This window comes from Pipra filicauda, unplaced genomic scaffold (assembly GCF_003945595.2).
Source record: "Pipra filicauda isolate LSUMZ 115617 unplaced genomic scaffold, ASM394559v2 scaffold7_size6619720_pilon, whole genome shotgun sequence".
NCBI lineage: Eukaryota > Metazoa > Chordata > Aves > Passeriformes > Pipridae > Pipra > Pipra filicauda.
This window is the reverse complement of record NW_024104976.1, coordinates 785,173-802,745: the sequence shown is the minus strand read 5'-3', so window position 1 is coordinate 802,745 and position 17,573 is coordinate 785,173. Positions and strand designations below refer to the sequence as shown.

The window sequence follows — 17,573 nt, the reverse complement described above, 5'->3', positions numbered from 1 at the left end:
GACACGATCTCATTACCACTAACAGCACCTTCATCATCTGTAAGATCAGAGCAGAGATGTTTTCACATAAATGATGCAGCCTCTGCTGAAATGTTAACATTTATGCTGTCTGACATCTTATTAATTTTTCAAATTAGAACTTATTTTTTCTTTGTATTACACTACACTATCTTGCAGGCTTTAATTTATTGAAAAATTAGCAGTGTCAGCTTCGCTGCCAAAGACTGGAACATAACATTCTGTGCGCCATGAATTGCATGCAGCCTTGCACACAGGGCCTGAATAAGGGAGAGGCAACATATAAACACTGCTCTCCTCAGCGGCCCCTGAGTCGGTGTTTGGGTGGTATTTATACAAAGTGTGGCAACCTCAGGGCTGAGTTGAAATGGGCACAGGGCATTGTGAGGAAGGAGTGTGGCATTTCACCTGCCTTCAGACACGACAAGGACTCATGTTTCTCAGTGACTACAGGAATCCTGGGTGGGAGGAGAACCACCTGCAGCCGGGGCTCTCCCTCAGGCAGCGGCACAAACCCGAGGATGCTGCTCCTTCCCAAAAGACTGTGTGTCCCCTGCTTCCTGCCTGCTGCTCCTCGCAGAAGTAGCTGCTTATTTCACAAAAATTTTCCCTTTCAGTACTTGAAGGGAGAACTTACAGGAACGATAGGGCAAGACTATTTACAAGACCCTGTAGTGACAGGACAAGAATCACAGAATCAATCAGGTTGGAAAAGACCTCTGAGTTCATTGAGTCCAACCTATGACCTAGCAACACCTTGTTAACTAGACCATGGCACCAAGTGCCACATCCAGTCTCTTAAATACCTCCAGGGATGGTGACTCTTCCACCTCCCTGGGCAGCCCATTCCAATGTCCAATTACTCTCTCTAAAGAAATTCTTCCTAATGTCTAACCTAAACCTCCCCTGGCACAGCTTAAGAGTGTGCCCTCTTGTCCTAACAGAATCGCAGAAGACAAGGGGGAATGGCTTCAAATTGAGAGTAGGCTTAGATCAGATACTAGGAAGAGATTCTTTACTGAGGGTGAAGGTTGTGAGGTGCTGGCACAGGTTGCCCAGTGAAGTATTGAATGCCCCACCCCTGGAGGTGGTCAGGTTGGATGGGGCTCCGAGCGACCGCATCTAGCTGAAGGTTGCCCACGGCATGGGGGTTGGAAGGAGGCGATCTTCAAGCTCCCGTTCCAACGCAAACCATTCCACGATTCTACAAAGAACGACCTGTCCCAGAGCCGCCCCTCCCGCTCCTTTTCCTGTCTATTTTCCACTCTCGCTGTGGAGGCCGCCCCGGCCCCGCCCCTCAGGCGTCACGGCCCCGCCCCCTGCCCCGCCCGCCAATGGGCGCGCGAGCCGCCGCTGACGCGACGCGCGGCCCCGCCCCGCCCGCGGCCGGTTTCTGTTTCGCTCCGGGCCCGCCCGGGCGCTGTCGCCGCTGTCGCGATGGAGCCGCAGCCTGACAGCCTCGACGGGTGGGTGGCCGTGCGCGACACCGCCTTCGCCGAGCCCCAGCCGCCGCCGCGCCTCCGCTTCCTCGTGGGCTGGAACGGCGCGGAGGGCGCGTTCGCCGTGACCTGCCACGGCCGGGCGGAGGCGGCGGCGCAGGCCCCGCAGAGCTGGGCCGGGCTGTTCTCGGCGCCGGCCCTGCGCGGCGTCCACCGGCAGCTGTCGGCCCTGTGCCCGCGCCTCGAGCCCGCCTTCCCCGCGCTGCCCTCCGCGCTGCCCGGCGCGGCCGCGGGCGGGCTCTGGGCCGTGCTGTTCCCCGGCGGCGCCGCGCCGGGCGAGGCCGAGCTGCAGGAGCTGTGCCGGGCGCTGGAGCTGTACCTGGGCTGGGCCCTGGAGCTCTGCGGCGGCCGCGTGGTGCTGGACGCGCTGTTCGCCGCCGACCGCCGCTGCGACGATGAGTACTTCGAGAGCCTCCAGGAGCTGCGCGGGAGGGCTCTGCGCGGTCACCTGGCCCGGGCCAAGGAGGCCCTGCGGCGGGTACGGGCCCCGGGGCCGGGCGGGGCGGAGGGACCGGGGCTCGGGACTGTCCCCCAGAGGTGCGGGATGAGGGTGCTGCCGGGCCCCCCCTGGGCTCCCTACAGGTCCCCACGCTGTAGGCGCACGTTTGCTGTTTGGTGCTGCAGCTCACCCTCGCTCGCCTGGGAGGTGCACGGTGAGCGTGGCAGCCGCTGCTGCGGCAACTTCAGTCGCTCGGGGCAAACTCTTTTGCAAGGGTCCTGTGAGCAAGGGCGACCGAGCCGCTGATGCCGTCTTGCTCGTAGTGTTGTCCAATGTCCAGATTTGGCTTACACAACACTTTTTTTATTTGCCTGGGAGCCACCAAGTCAACTTTCTCAAGTACTAAGTGTCGTCAGCCTTGTAAGTGCAGCTTTATTAAGTGGGGAATAAGTCGGCTCCAGGTGGGCAGTCAATATAAGAACACTGGGGCGTTTGCTTAAGCTGTAAGCACTCCTACGAAAACACATTGCTAAAAGCATCCAGCAGTGTTGTGCAATGTATGGAAGAGTAACCGAAGAGGAGAGTACAATCATGTGCTAATTTTCTAAGTCAGGTTTATTTATTAAAACCAAACTTTGCCCTAGTTCTATGCCAAATAAGTGTATTGTAGTCAGAAAAATTGCGTTATTTTTTTAAAAGTGTCAAATTCTGCCCTAATGATTGATGAAATAATGATGATGTTAGCCCTTTCTTCATTTAGTACCTTAAGTTTCTTCTTGTTATAGATGTATTCCTGGATTTTTTCCCCCCTTGTTGTAAGCAGGAATTCAAAGGATGGTGTCTGGTAACACAGTTGCAGAATGTTAAAACAAGAGTTACAGATAAGTTCAAGCTCACCAGTGTGTTGCTGCTACAGTTTCCTTGTAGTACCTGTTTCCAGTCTGTTTTCTGGCAAAGTAAGCTGAAAGGTATTTTACGAAAGTGATCATGCTTTGGAGGAAAGTTAAGACAATTGACTTTAGCCTTCTGTTTCCTATTACAGTGTTTAACAGCTGTAACAACATTCCTGTTTCAGAAAGACACTGTTTTTAAAAAGACATCTTTAGTTTACATGAACGTGTACTGTGTTGTATACAAAAGTCAGTGTCTGACTATAACAGTTCACAGCCCAGCTACACACACATTCCAGCCACCACACTCTTTTGCAAGCAGCACAAACATGTGCAGCTGTGTAGCAGTTTGTGGCTTGAGGGTCAAGTACAACTTGGTGCCAGTTATTTTACTATTTCCAGCTACATTTTAGATGTGGCTAAAGATGCTGTAGTGTTGTATTTGCAGGCCTACCAGGGACATAAGTTCATTATACTTCATTCTAGACCAAGTTATGCAAGATTCAAGAAATAGCCACTAACCCAGCCTTAGGTACCAGAGTATCCTTCTCCCCTCTTTGTATCCATGTCCTTCTCAAATACTTCATCCTTTGGGCCTGGAAATTAATTTTAGAGAATATAAAAGATACTGGTACAGGATGGAGGAGAGTAGTGTGGTGTAAATACTTCTTGTATTGTGTGTTCAAGGAAAAAAACCACAAGAACATTACTGTTGCAACCAAAGAAGTCAGTTGGGCTGATGGTGAACTGGAATTCTATGAAAAGAGTATGAGACTGTGTAAAAGCAGGGATTTTACCTTAAAACAGGCCAAATGATAGATATACTATACCACCCCTTCAAAAGAAAAACAAAGAACACCCAAACAAAAAAAGCCAAAACCCTTGTAAATGAATAATTGTCTCATGAGTTGACTTTAAAATGTCATTAACACGTCCATTGTACTCACTCTAAACATTCTCCAGGAGCAGTGTGACCCTCACTACTTGCTTTTAGTATGGGAACCAGAAAGTTAACTGTTAAGTTTGTGTTTGGCCTTAGTAGTGGGGCAAAAGCAGACTGTGGAATTGCTGCAGGTGGGCCTTTGAACTGTGTCTGAGCTACCACAAGCTCCTGGGGAGCCCTAAGGGGCTGCTTAACATCTGGGATTATCAGTAATACTGCAGTTCAGATCCTCCTGTTCCCCTGTCTTGCCTGTGCCAGGCCTGCAGGCAGGATGGGTGGGAAATGCCCTTGAGCTGACTTCCACAGACTTGCCCTGAGGAAATGCATGGGAATTCTGCTCCTGCTGTCTTAACCCAGACTCAGCTGGCAAGAGCAAAGGTGATGGTTTAGTTTCAGTGGTTTTCAGTTGCAACACAATCAAGCTTAGTTTTTTAATGCTTTTCCTCATTGTTGTAGCACACCCCTCCCTCCCATCCCCTTCCCTCTTCCTGGAGCTGCAGAGCACACACTGTCCTTCCAGGAAGGTCTGTGTTTCTCAGTGGTACTTCACTGTGTTCTCTCAGCCAGCACACTCTATCCTGGCATGTGGAGCATGCCATAGTCTCTGCCAGCTGCTGTCAAAGAAAAAATCTTTGAAGCTTTGATTGGTGCCAATAAACAAATGCAATTAAAGGGAAATCCCCAACTCTGTATTTTGTCATAGAAGCAAGTAAAGACTTTAAATAGGGTCTAGTGTATTAGGAAGGCAGCAGTTCCATGAAAGAATTATGAATTACAAAATGTAATATCATTAGAACTGAAGTTAGAATAAACTATTATAAGTTGTACAGCAGTTAAAGGAATTTAACTGCAGGGTTATCTGGTGTAGAAATATATTTTTGAATTCTTATTTTTAAATGTCAATATGATTTTTCTGTGCCTGAGGTCAGAAATTCTGGATCCAGAAATTCATTAGCAGGCATTTAGTAATTGTGGAAGCAATGCAAGAGCTAGTTTAAGAATGTCTTGCTTGTCCTCGCAGTACACTAACTTCCCAAGATTCCCAGTTATGTTTATAAAAAGCAGCAACAAAGTCATCTGCACACAGTTATTAGAATTTCTGTGGTGCAAGCCCTAGGCATGATGTTCCTTGCAGTCTCCTAATGCAATATGCAACAATTAGTGCCTTTAACAGGGTGGTGCCAAAGATATTTTCAGCTGGGGTGGCCACAGAATGCCTGGCATACACCTCCTATACAGTGGGAAGTCTTGGCTGTGGAACTACAGGTCGTTCCCCCAGTAGCCCCTCAGCATCCAGCACACGCGAATGCAAAGCAGCTGTGTCTGATTTACCTTTCATCCCACTAGGTTCTGCAGCAGCATAAAAGTGCTGACACAATGGTGGCTTTGATGAAGGTTTATGAAAAAGAAGATGAAGCTTATCAGGATTTGGTCACCATGGCAACACAATTCTACCAGTATTTACTGCAGCCCTTCAGAGATATGCGAGAGCTGGCGACACTGTACAAACTGGAAATCCTGGTAAGTCTGCCTTTACAGAGTGAAAGGCCAACCTGTATAGGAGGGCACCAACTGCTCTTGGAGCAGTTTAAACTCACATCACGTAACATTCCTTACTTTGGTCTGTACCTACTTTTTTTTGCCCCTGCCAAGCCCTCAGACATGACTGAGAAATTCAGAGTTAGGGCTGAGCCGCTCTCAGAGGATTTCTGAGTCCCTGGTAGTGGCTTGACTAAAACTGCAGCTGTCTTCCCACCAGTGTCCCAGTTAAAAGGAAAATATTCCCAAGCTCCACCTTCCTGGGATTTGCTCTCTGGGAGGCTGAATTTACAGAGATCTAAGTAGCCTTTGTTGTGCCACCTTCAGTGGGATTAGTTTATGACTGTGATAATGTCCTCCCTCAACAATGCTGATGCACCTGGTTAATTCAGTTGTGCTGGTAGACCAGAAGACAGAGGAGACCTTCCCACTCAAAAAAGTTTTCTATTGCTGCTACAGCCTGCTACAAGTACAGATTAAGAACATGTCAGTTGTCAGTGCATTCATTTAGTTTTATGTGCATCTTAAACTGGAAACACATTCTGAAAGTTATGATGCCCCTGGAAATGGCAGCCATTTACTGTTTGATTTTTCCTTAAATAGTGTGTTAAAATTAAAATGAGCTGTTGATGTTCTCAAAAAGAGCAGAACAGTTTTAAGTTTAGACTAAGGTGCTTGGATACTGAAGGTCTAAATCTGTAACAGTGAACTATCCAGTGTCCTGTTCTGAAAATTAAAGTGAAAATTGGAACAAATGAAACAAAATTTGTTCTGTATTAAAAAAACCTCTAAGGGATATTTAGACTCATTTGAAACATAGTTGTTTTAAAAAAGTATTTGAATACTAGTCTTCTACCTGTGTACACTTTGTGGACTTGAAAATACTCTCCTATGTTTCTTTTCTGTATCCCTGTTCCTGTGTGAAAGAACTGCCAAACTGGAGAACCTGACAGTGCAATGTGCTGTCAACACGTGGGGAAAAATAGAAGGGAACATTGCACATAGAAGAGTGGGTTTGAGTTACTTTTAGTAACAACTAAAAACACTCACGGTGGATGTGATTTTTAAGATGACAGTTTAAAAAATATTTTAAGAAATAAATGTGGGGTGATGATTGGGAAACAAAGGTTATGAGTTAGACTAGAGAATGAGAAACAAGGCAATACATAGGCATGGACAGTGATTCACACTGTGACAGGTGAGGGGAAGCTTATGTTTCCCACCATGCTCTGCCTTGCTTGAAACGTCCCCAAGTATATTACTGTGCAGCTGCACCTCTGTGGAAACCAGGCGGTAACCGGGAATTTTGTGCCCTTGCAGAAGTCTTTGCAGTATGATAAGTTGGGGCCTAGAAGAGTGGCAGCTTTGCAGAAAGATGCTGAAGAATGGACTAAGCGAGCTGAGAGTGCTGTGTGCTCCATTCAGGATATCACTGTGAACTACTTCAAAGAAACTGTAAAGGCTCTGGCAGGTAATCAAAATGATTTACACAAAAGGTTGTGTAAATACTCGACTTAGGGGACTGAGAACCTGAGGCTAGGATGAGTGTCCAGCTTAAGAAAGAAGCCTTTTATTCACTTAAGATTTATATCTTTCAGCTAATTTGGGTTACAACTTGCATTTGTCTTGCACATAAATATTATCAAAGCATGAGACCCATGGCTGCAAAGCTCTGCACAAAACCCGTGGAAGTTTTAACACTTAATATGCAAGCCTCAAGGATTTCAGCATGTGAGCTGAGTAGGTTTCCGTGCAACTGTTAAGGCATGTTTCCCGTGGTACAACGAAGTATTTTACTTACATATATAAGATCACAAATTCAGCCTTTTAATCCTGTAATTTCTAAAGAAGCTTCCAAAATTGTTTAATTGGATCAGCATTTTTAGTACTGCAGAAACGCACAAGGGCTATTAGTACACTGCATTTCTCATGTCTTACTGCAATGTTTTAATCCACAGCAATGCACAAACAGATGGAACAAGATGAGGAAAGATTTGGCAAAACCGCCTGGGCATCAGCTTTGCCACGACTAGAAAACCTGAAATGTATGTTAGCAAAAGAAACCCTTCAGCATCTGAGGGCAAGAGAGTTGTGCCTGAAACAGAAGAGAACTGGCATTCAGAAACTCGTAAGACCTTGCAAAGCCTCCTTTTCTGTCACTGTTTTGTGAAGGGCTCATCAAAACCTACCAAAGTGGTCATGGGAGTAGACTTTCGAAGTCTTTGTCTATGAAACAGTTTTGGTTTTCAGCATGGTTTTAAGTTGTGGAAAAACACATGTCTTCAGGGTCTTTTCAATTGCTCCTGCATTTTTGGGGACACTTAGCAAAGTTTAAGGTACATACTTTTACAGTTCAAATGTCATGTTAGCATTTGTGATATTAACCTTTGAAATTGTTAGTTTTAGGGAGATAAACCCAGATATTATTTTCAGAGGACACTGAAAAATGAAAATATTTAATATTAGTCTTCTGATCTTCTTGATTTGCCCTCTAACTGCCTCTAGGAGTACCTGATATTTATTTTCCAAGAGTAGTGTACTGCACCATATGTAATTGTTTTCAGGAGTAGTATCATTTGTGTGGTTTATAATGAAGTCTTTCCTGGTAGACTGGAGATAAACTTACACTTTAGGTTAATAAGGCTCTCTGCTGCTCTGAGTTTCTGCTCCAAGCCATTTCTAATGCTCTGTTGTTTCCACACCAAAGCATCTAAGCAGCTGCCGGTTAGGCCAGGCTCTTTACAGGTACTTGTGCATCCAGGCATGTTTCATGTGTGCATATTTTGTTCTTTTATTTTTTGTTTGGGGCTATACAGATGGAGAGTCTTGGTGAACAAGAAGAGAACTTAAGTGTAGTGGAGGAGCTGGAAATACAGTATTATGAAACGCAGCTGGAGTTATATAATGTACAGCTTGAAGTATTGAAACATGAAGAGATGCTGCTTATTGTACAGTTGGACACTATAAAGAGGCAGATAAAAGGTGAGAATAAACAATTATTTAAGCACATATTCAGAACACAGGAGCGATATAGCCTGCTCTGTTTTCACTTTTAAAGAAAGGATATCACTGCTTGGGTCTCAATAGTAGAAAGCATCTTTGGAAAACATTCATGGCACCATGGCACCATCTGATATTTTGTCCTCTAACTAATTAGACACTAATTTGATGGCACAAGTTTAAAAAAACACCACAGTGCTTGCTTATCTTGCCAGCAGCTGTGATATGTGCATGCACTGGTTTAGCATGTGGAATAACTTATATTGACAGTGCTTAACTGCTCTCACAGTTACAAGATCTATGCATAGAAACTGGATATCGTGAACCTGCTGAAATAGGTCCTGTAATTCATCATAATCTAGTCTAATATAACGTGTACAAGTTACAAAATACATCCTATAATGACAAAAAGAGGTGATTTGGCTAGAATGGTACCTGAATGCTGCTATATTCCAGTTTAAGTGTCTCATCGTGACATATTTATGAGCAAATTAGGCACCAGTCTTCTTGTTCTTTGAGCTTATGAATTCTGTTACCATGTGCACTGTGAAGTAAACATTGCTGCTGCTTATTGCATAATTAAAATGTGGTAAATAGTAAAATAAGACACCCGGTGTTGATCAGAACAGTCCTTGGTTTTCCAGGAAAACTCCATTTGGTGAAGGTAGGAGTTAAAACACAGAGAGACATTTGAAAGAGGAAGCTAAATAACAAATGCTAACAGCATAAACTTGATCCTGCAAAGCACCCCTGTGAGTAACATGACATGTTTGCATAAGACTGTGAAGGACTAAGCTCGGCTCTGGAGCATTACACTTCCTCATAACTAACTCACTGCCTTCAGTGGCTTTTGAAATGTCATTAGCTCTTTAAATGTTTAAATAACTGTGGCAATTTTTGGTTTTTTAAAAAATGCCAAATGCCTTTTTAGAGAAACAGGATGAAGTTGTTTACTATGATACATGTGAAAATCCTGAGGAGCTCAAGGTCATTGAACAGACAATGGGACAACATTACGCTAACTTGTCAGAAATGACGATGCTGAGGCAGAAGACTAAGCAGTTGGAGACAAAGCGTGGGACTGTCTGTGCGAGGAGAGCCTACCTCAGGAACAAAAAAGTAAATGCAGTCCTGGAGATGTGCATTTTCTTTAGCTGATATCTTGACTCACGAGGGATGGACAGGAAGCAATTAGGGAAGCTTTGGGTGGAACATACAGGATGATTCAAACTCAGTGCCAAGGTCCACAAACAGAGAGAGGGGCAATGTGATTCTAAGCCAGCTTTATACTCCGCGGTGTGGTGCAAGTGCATGTGGCTTAGAACACAAACTTACCTGGGAGACCCAGGTGTTCCCCCATCAGCTAAGCCTTACCAGAGCCCTGTTGAGGCCAGCTGGAGCTTTGCCTTAGCAACCTTTTCAAAATATCTGCAGTACAGGAGGAAGCCTGGCCTTCCATGAAGGAAGCTGCAGTGGTTGAACAGCCCACACGCTGATACTTTTACCTCTGGACAGAGGGAAGGGGAAAACTTAACTGCTGCAATTCTCTCTCCAGCCTCTCAGTTCTGTGCAAAGGGCAGTTTTTCTTTTGTTTCCTATCCAGAGCAGAACTAGGAAGACACAAATTGACTCTCATGAACCTTCCCAGTAGGCTGAGCTTGCCTTACACCTGCAGTCCTGCTGGAGCAGAGAGCAGAAATTAGGTCCCAGTCTGTATGACCTTTTACCCGTCACTAGCCTGGACAAAATGGGAATGACATTGGAAATGTTTTGTTAGCCATCATTGTCTCTTGCTTGCAACTGCTTCCTTGGCAAACACTTCTTTTGCTTCTGTTTTCATTTCCTTAATTGCTGTCTATGGGTTATGTAACACTAAAGCCAAATGCCAGATGATTTGCAAATGCTTGTCCAGCCGTGTGGATAATCCCCCTCTGTACAGAGACAAATAGCGACTCCCAGAGAAAATATTGAAGCCTGCAGCTTTTCTGTGGCACTTCTTACTAACAGAAAGTACCCCTGCTAGGCATTCATTGTGCTTTCCCATACCTTTGTTTCCCTGGCATTTTTACTTGGGACCTATGGCAAATAAGAAACAGGGGGAAAGAAGCCTTGTATTTTTGTAATGCCCTGCTAGCTTCCTTCTTGCCTTCTTCCTCATGTCTTTGCATTCCTTCTCTCCAGCTGGTACTTGGGTGACATTTCTTCAGAGCTTCTTTCTTCTTTTTTTTTTTTTTTTTTTTCCATTTCTTCTATTATTTTTTTAGCAAAAGTATAAGACAGAGTGGTCAATTCAGGTCTGGGTATATTTTCTCTGCAGCATGAATAAAAATATGACTGCTTAGGAAAACAAAAGGTCCCGCTGGCTTTAGCCATGAAGGACTCCCACAGACTTCACCATCAGGGTCTCACATCTGACACTAGTTGAGCTTAGCCATCTTTCTTGGCACTGCTAAATAGCAACCATGGTTGCTATTTAGTGGCCTGTGCACAGGAGTTAATGGCACAGATGGTACACAGTGAATGTGAACTGACTGAGAGTTGCCTGAATTTTGTTCTTCTCCCAGGATCAGTGTGAAGCAAGCCACCGGCAGAGACTGCAACAGGCAGAAGAGAGCAAAAAACGCTTCCAGCAGCATCACAGCATACAGATAGTGAGTACTGAATTGCAGCCTTGAAGAATCTCCCAGCTGCTTGTTTTCACAGAGTAAGGCTCACTTACTTGTGTTTTAATGCAGAAGAGAGACAAGCAAAAAGAGGAGGAGAAAAAGAAAAAGGCTTGGATAAGCCAGGAACGTCAGAAAACACTGGAGAGGCTGAAAGCATTCAGGGAGGCAAGTACTGTGAACTCCAGTAGTCCTAAATGATGTGAAAACACAACGTCAGAAAGTAGTCATAGCTCACGTGTGAGCACAGTCCAAATCAGAGACAATGTTTTGGATAGCCTAAAATAGGTTTATGTGTTATGAGTCAAGAGGATTAAATCCACTAAGAATATAATTTCCAGGTGTGGAACCTGTTGCAAAGAATACAGGTGAGAAAATGACTTTGAAAGAAATACTTTGATATTCATTTAAATTTATTCAAGGTTGAATTTTCTGCTTGAATGGGTGAGTGGGACAGGTCTGTACTCTCTGACTTTTTACCTCTTTGGGATTGATGTTTTGGCCAGTCCAATGGACATATGACCTCCTGCCTTCTGATTTGTTTTTCAGAAGTGTCCAGCTCATGTTGTTCTGAAAACATCTCGTCCCCAGCCTCTCAGTCCCAAGTTGCCACGAAACATCACCCAGCAGGCTGTAGTCCTGTCCCCTCCACCTTCATCCCCAGCAGTACTGTCCCCTGCACCCTCACCACGAGCAAGGGCAGCTCCAGAGCAGCCACAGAGCATACTGCTGATTGAAGCCAAAGAATCAAAAGCTTTGTGTCAGAACACCCCAGCAGATATCCCTGTCCAGATTTTTGTTAGTGATGGTGACACAGAGCTTACTGGTGGTGACACAGAGCAACAAAAGCACAGCAAGGAACTGTTGGTCTCTCCATCCTCACCACCACCACCTCCTCCTCCACCCCCTCCTCCCTTGCCCCCTCCTCTCTTGCCCCCTCCTCCCCCACCTCCCCCCTTACCTCTCCAGTTAAAGACATCACCAGCAACAGAGGATACACCACTTCCCCTCAGCTCCAATAGCCCCTCAGAAAGCCCTGCACTGCACAAACAGGATGACTCACCCAGGACGTCTATAAATAATTGCATAGGTAAGTGGACTCACACTGGCTGGTGCTTTTTTCACTTCCTATATTTTTGTGTTCCCCCTCCCTCTGGTTCTGGACAGGAATAGTGTGTAGTTTTGATCGAGAGAATGAGGCTCTTGGAAAGCTTGGTCTAAAAAACCACATACAATAACACTGACCATAATTCAGGATGTTAAATGAGTAACAATGATTTCACTTCATGATGCTTGGACTTGGAGTGTGTGGCTTGGCGTGTTTTGTGAAGTGCTGTCAAAGGGGACAGGTCAATCTTTTAGCACAGTTGAACTTGAATCTCTGCATATTTATTAAGTATGGCCTTAGAAATTAATTTAAACCATGCTTAATCACAGCACTAATAGTTCTGTAGAGATCTTAATTCAGGACCTGCATTTCTCATGAGACTGAACATTCCACAGCTGCAATTGGTAGGAAGGTGTCAGAAGAAATTCCAAGGAAAGGAGGTTTATTCTTTTTGTTTGGTGAGAAGCAACTTTTATTGCTGGGTTTGTTCTTGCCACAATTTTGGAACTTTGACTGAATGCGGTATTTTGATTGAGGATTAATCACCTGTCCAGTGTGAAGACCACTGGGTAAATTTGTAGTTGTATTAAGGCTGCAATTTAGTGTTTCTGATTTATGTACTACAGATCTAGCAGTTGGGCTGCTTGCATTTCTAAGGTGTGCACAGCCGTGTCCACTTACAATTTGCTTGGTTTCTAAATAAAGGTTTCGTAAAAGAATTCGCGTAGGATTCAACCAGGATTTGAAAGGCAGGTGAATAGTTTTGGCATACATTCCTAGGGGAGAAATTCTGCTCTGTTACACCTTTGCTTTGTTAGCAAGATCATGCAGGTGTAATTGAAGGCTGAACTCGGCAATTGAAACAGTAGTTTGAATGAGAATAGAGCTCAGCAGCCTCCCAAGGCTGCACCGGTTACATCCTGCTAACAGGCTTATTTTTATCTCTAAAGCGAGCGGATATTTTGACTGTGTCAGGGAGATTGATCTAAGTTGGAAGGCAGCAATTTTTTCTGTCGTTTTTCACAGTGGAGCTTATGCTAGAATGAAGAATGTGTTTAAACGTGGTACATTCCTTTCCCTTTCAGACTCTTCACAATACATCTAAGCAACCTTTGTATTCTCTCAGTTAAGAGGCAAACCACAGGCAGAAATACCAAGGAAAGTTCAGCATTTTCAGTTCTTCCAAGCTGTGGGGACGTACAAGCAGCTGATGGGCTGATACGCAGTCGAGTTCCCATGACAAACTACTGTGCATCCAGTGCAGACTTCGGTCTGGGATGTCCGTGGGATAACTCTACCACGGATACTCTTAAGAAGCTTTAATTAGCAGCAGGAGTTGTACACCAGAGTAGTCTGATTGTTGTTGGAACAGCCTTGCTGCCATTCACAACCTAACATTGATGTATTTTCATTATTTTTGAATAAGAAAAATTATTTTTTGTTTAATGGAGAGATCTAATTGGTTGTTTACACCAGTTTCTTGAAGAAAACCATCATGTTAATAGCTGTAATAGTAATTGCTAAATTAGTGCCACAGGAACTTCCTGAAACAGCTTCGTAAACATGTTTGGTTTTGTTATGGACTACTCGTGTCTTTGTATGTGAAGAGCCAGGAGAGGCTTTTTTTATGATTTATTAGCATGACTAGTATTTTACCAGGCAACCCATTTCATTAATAGACTTAAGGCTTTCTTACTTGTAGGCTTTGTAAGAGGACCTGGTGGATCTTTGCTTGATCCTTTTCAGTCTCTGAAGGTACCACAGGATTTAGCAAAATGTTGCATTTCAAGTGCTTGATGTTAATCACATAACCCTGTGTGCACTGCGCATGGCAAAAATACTTCTGGCTGTGAGGCACAGATGGTCTGGACCTATTGCTGTAGGAGTCAACTGCTGTCCAGGGACACGGCCTCCCTGTCTGACAGTCTGCAGCAAGCAGCAAAGAATCCAACAGAAGGAGTAAAACACAAATTAGTGTGTATCAGGAGGACTAGTGGAAGCTCTCTCAGTATGGTGCCCTTCATGGTCTGAAGTTCAGAAACATACACCTGAGATTTAAATCATGTTGTAAAATGGGAATTGTTTTTTAAGTCTGTACAGAAAAGACCTGCCTGTGTAGGGCCTGAGCTGGCTCCCACTGATTTCAATGGTGCACTTTCAAGCCCTTCTACTCAAATCCTTTTATTTTTCTCTTGGCTGAGCAAAAATGCAATTGATGGTCTCAGCAGGCTTCTGAGCAAGCTAGGAGGGATGGAAGATTGTTTATAACGGAAGAATGCAGGAGATTTTTTGGTTCAGTGAAATTTTTTTGAAAGCCCATAAAGTTGTAATGAAAAAGAGCATCATCCTTTGTGTATAATATCTTCCTTAGAGGACCACTTTGTAAAGTGTTGAAGAAGTGTTGGATTCTCAATTCAAGATATAAAAGCTTCACTGCTTTTCAAAAGCAGTTCCAGAACCTGCTGTTGCAGAAACTTGAAAGAGTCTGTTCTGGAAGAGACCATTCTTTTTCCTGTCTTTAGTACAGATTAAAGGGAGAGCCCTGAGCACTTGGGTAGGGCTTTATACCACTAAGTGTGGTTGTCTTGTTCTTTCTTCTGGTAACAATAGATTCATCTGTTGCAGGTTCCATGGATGAAGTTTTGGCTTCTCTAAAACGCAGTGAAGTTCATCTTCGCAAAGTGGAACAGCCAAACCCCTATGCTTCTGTGAAAGACAACATCCTCTCTGCCATAAGGCAAGGAGTTAAACTAAGGAAAGTGAATCGAGATACTGAAAAAGATGTCAGTAAAGGATCCCCTAATGACCTAGAGAGAAGCATTAAAGCAGCCATGCAGAGAATTAAGAAAGTGTCTGCTGATTCTGAAGAAGAGGAGGACAACGATCGGAATAATGGAGAATGGGACAGCTAACCAGTTCAGCATAACAGACTTACTGACTGGAACTGTCTGCCTAATTTTGCACGTTGTGGAAGACTGTCCCTTTCAAAATGAAAGAAGTGTGATTGTGTGTGTGTGTGATAGTCCAAAATGTCTTGTAAAGTAAAATAATCCTGTTGATTTTCTATATAGGAGCTACAAATTCTTATTTTTGCATAAGAAATCATACTCCAAATTATGCTTGCATTAATAGGTATTTTTGGCTCAACCATGTCATGCTTTCACCACATCTGAAGACAGTTAAAATGCTGGATTGAAACATACACTCTTTAGATCATTACTACATAGTAGGTAATGCTATCACAACAAAGTTTAAGGAGTGAAAAAATAACTGAAAATCTTTTTTGTCAGATAAAAGTAGAACCAAATCTGTGGTGACAGAGGCAGACCAGAAAACTTAGCATAATCTGGAATCTTTCACTCCTACCTCCATTGTCCAGAAAATTCTTTAACATTTTGCTTTTCTAGTGCTGCTCACTCTCAAATAACTACATGGATGCTCCATTTATCATTATGTTAGAAAGTGTGCACTTATGAATGCGCTTGATAATGCTGATTGGGAAAATTAGTATCATGCTTGAAATAAGCACTACTGCAGTAATAACTGAAGAGTTTACTTTTTAGGAAAAGATTATAAGTATAGAGAACTTTTAGATGCTAAATGTTTTTCATACTTCTACATTTACAATGAAAGAAAGAGCCAAAATATTGTAGATAGTATTTTCCAGGATCTAGTCCTATAATGCAGAGCTGCATTTTCCTGCTGAGAACATCAATACATGTTTATAGCTACTCTCATGAATTTAAATTACCTGATGGCCTTATAAATGGCAGGTATTTGTGTTGTGCCTGGAAGCTGACTACTTAAAAATTCAGCTACATTCAATGTAGAGACTGTTGCTATTTTGGGTAGATAGTGACAAAAATGATTCAAGGGTTTTTTTGAAGTTTATACTGACCCTTAATAAAAATGTATCTTGACAGAGGAAGTGGATTCAATGTGCTGTCATTTTAGGATACCGCTATGAAGTAACCGTTACTAATATCATGGTACTCTAGTTTTTGATAGCAACTGCACTCTCACTAATGTTATATGTAAATCCTCTTATTTTCTCAAATATTTATGAATTGTAATTTGGTAACACAATTGCAAATACAGTGCTTTAATTTCCCTGTTTAATACAGAGCAGCAGATCTGTTTAATCAGCGCAGGAAAGACGTATGCAACAGTTTTCAAGAAGCAGCAGCTGGGGGTTCGTTTTTTGCCATTTAAGCACCTACTGCTGCTTGGATGTCAGAAAAAAACCAAACTTTTTTTTGTCCACTGCAATCAAACCAAACAAAGACAAGAGCAGCAGCAGCAGCACAGATCAGTTCTTACTCATCTTTTCTGAGTGATGTCTGCAGAGGGGAGCTGGGCACAATGGGCAGTGCCCCCACACCTGCTCTCTCTGAGCCAGGATGGGCACGGGGGAGCAGGGGAGAATTTACTGCACATTCAGACTTCAGCACCCCAAATGCTGAGCACTTCACATAGACTGGAACTGAAGACAAAATCTGGTCCTTCGAGAGCAGAAATCTCTTCCCCAAGGATACCCTGGGCAGAAGGGGTCTTGGCCAGTGGGAGGGCAGAGGGGGCTGGTGCTGGGGCTGAGAGCTGCCCTCTCCCAGGCCATGCCCTTCAGCAATGCAGTTATTTAAAGCTGAGAAAAGGGCGCAGAGGCTCGGCTGCCTTCCTGTGGCTGGTACCTCCTGCCAAATGGCAGCACAGAGCCCTTTAGTGGTTTAATTCTATTGTTGAATTCTTAACTACAGTGCTAGGACATTAAATGCTGCAGTTTAAAGTACGCAGAGAATGAGTTGCAATTTCTCCAAGAAATCTTACAGCTTTGGGGGGTTTAACAGCAGCAATTTTAATCATGAGAGGCCATCTGAAGATCAGTGTCACTGGACAGTGATTTCCCCTGCTTAGGGGTTTCTTTTGTAACTGAAGCTCAGCTGGGGCTGATCTCAGGTGTTCAACAGATCTCTCTACCTCCCAGGCTGAAAAATACCCTTGAAAAACCACTCAGAAACCACTGAACCCACCTGTTTTCTGAAGCCCACTTAATTTGCTAGACAGGCAACAAGCCTGCTCTGGAAAATGTGCTACTGCAATTTTCTGGTTGGTGTGGAAAATTGCACCTCTATCAAGTGTCCTCACCACCTGGTTCACCAGCAAAATTTAATGGGTGTTACTCAGCAGAGTAGCTACTGGAGCACCAACACTCCTGGACATCAGAAGCATGACCAGGGTAAACACCAGGAGCACTGGCATTAGCCTAAAGAGGAGAAGGAGAGAGAGCAGTTTTCAAATACATAAGAGGCTGCTGCAAAGAGGAGGCGAGTAATTTGTTCTGTGCGTTCACAGGGAGATAAGGGGCTTAAATTATAGCTGAAAGAGTTCAGGGTAATGATAGGAAAACCTTTCTAACAAACAGTGAGAGCAGACAGGTGCAGGGACAGGTTGCCTGGAAAGGTGTTGGAGTTTCTGTC

At 43.9% G+C, this 17,573-nt stretch overlaps 1 protein-coding gene across 1 annotated transcript; it reads left to right on the top strand.

Moving 5' to 3' along the window:
• The first annotated feature begins 1,421 nt into the window (after positions 1-1,421).
• Positions 1,422-16,218, top strand: WHAMM (WASP homolog associated with actin, golgi membranes and microtubules). The gene is made up of 10 exons (XM_027715809.2): positions 1,422-1,995; positions 5,137-5,310; positions 6,649-6,799; positions 7,287-7,456; positions 8,145-8,310; positions 9,260-9,447; positions 10,893-10,979; positions 11,064-11,159; positions 11,541-12,081; positions 14,725-16,218. The coding sequence occupies exons 1-10, from the start codon at positions 1,456-1,458 to the stop codon at positions 15,009-15,011; spliced, it is 2,400 nt and encodes a 799-aa protein (XP_027571610.1). The 5' UTR covers positions 1,422-1,455; the 3' UTR covers positions 15,012-16,218.
• Positions 16,219-17,573: the final 1,355 nt, after the last annotated feature.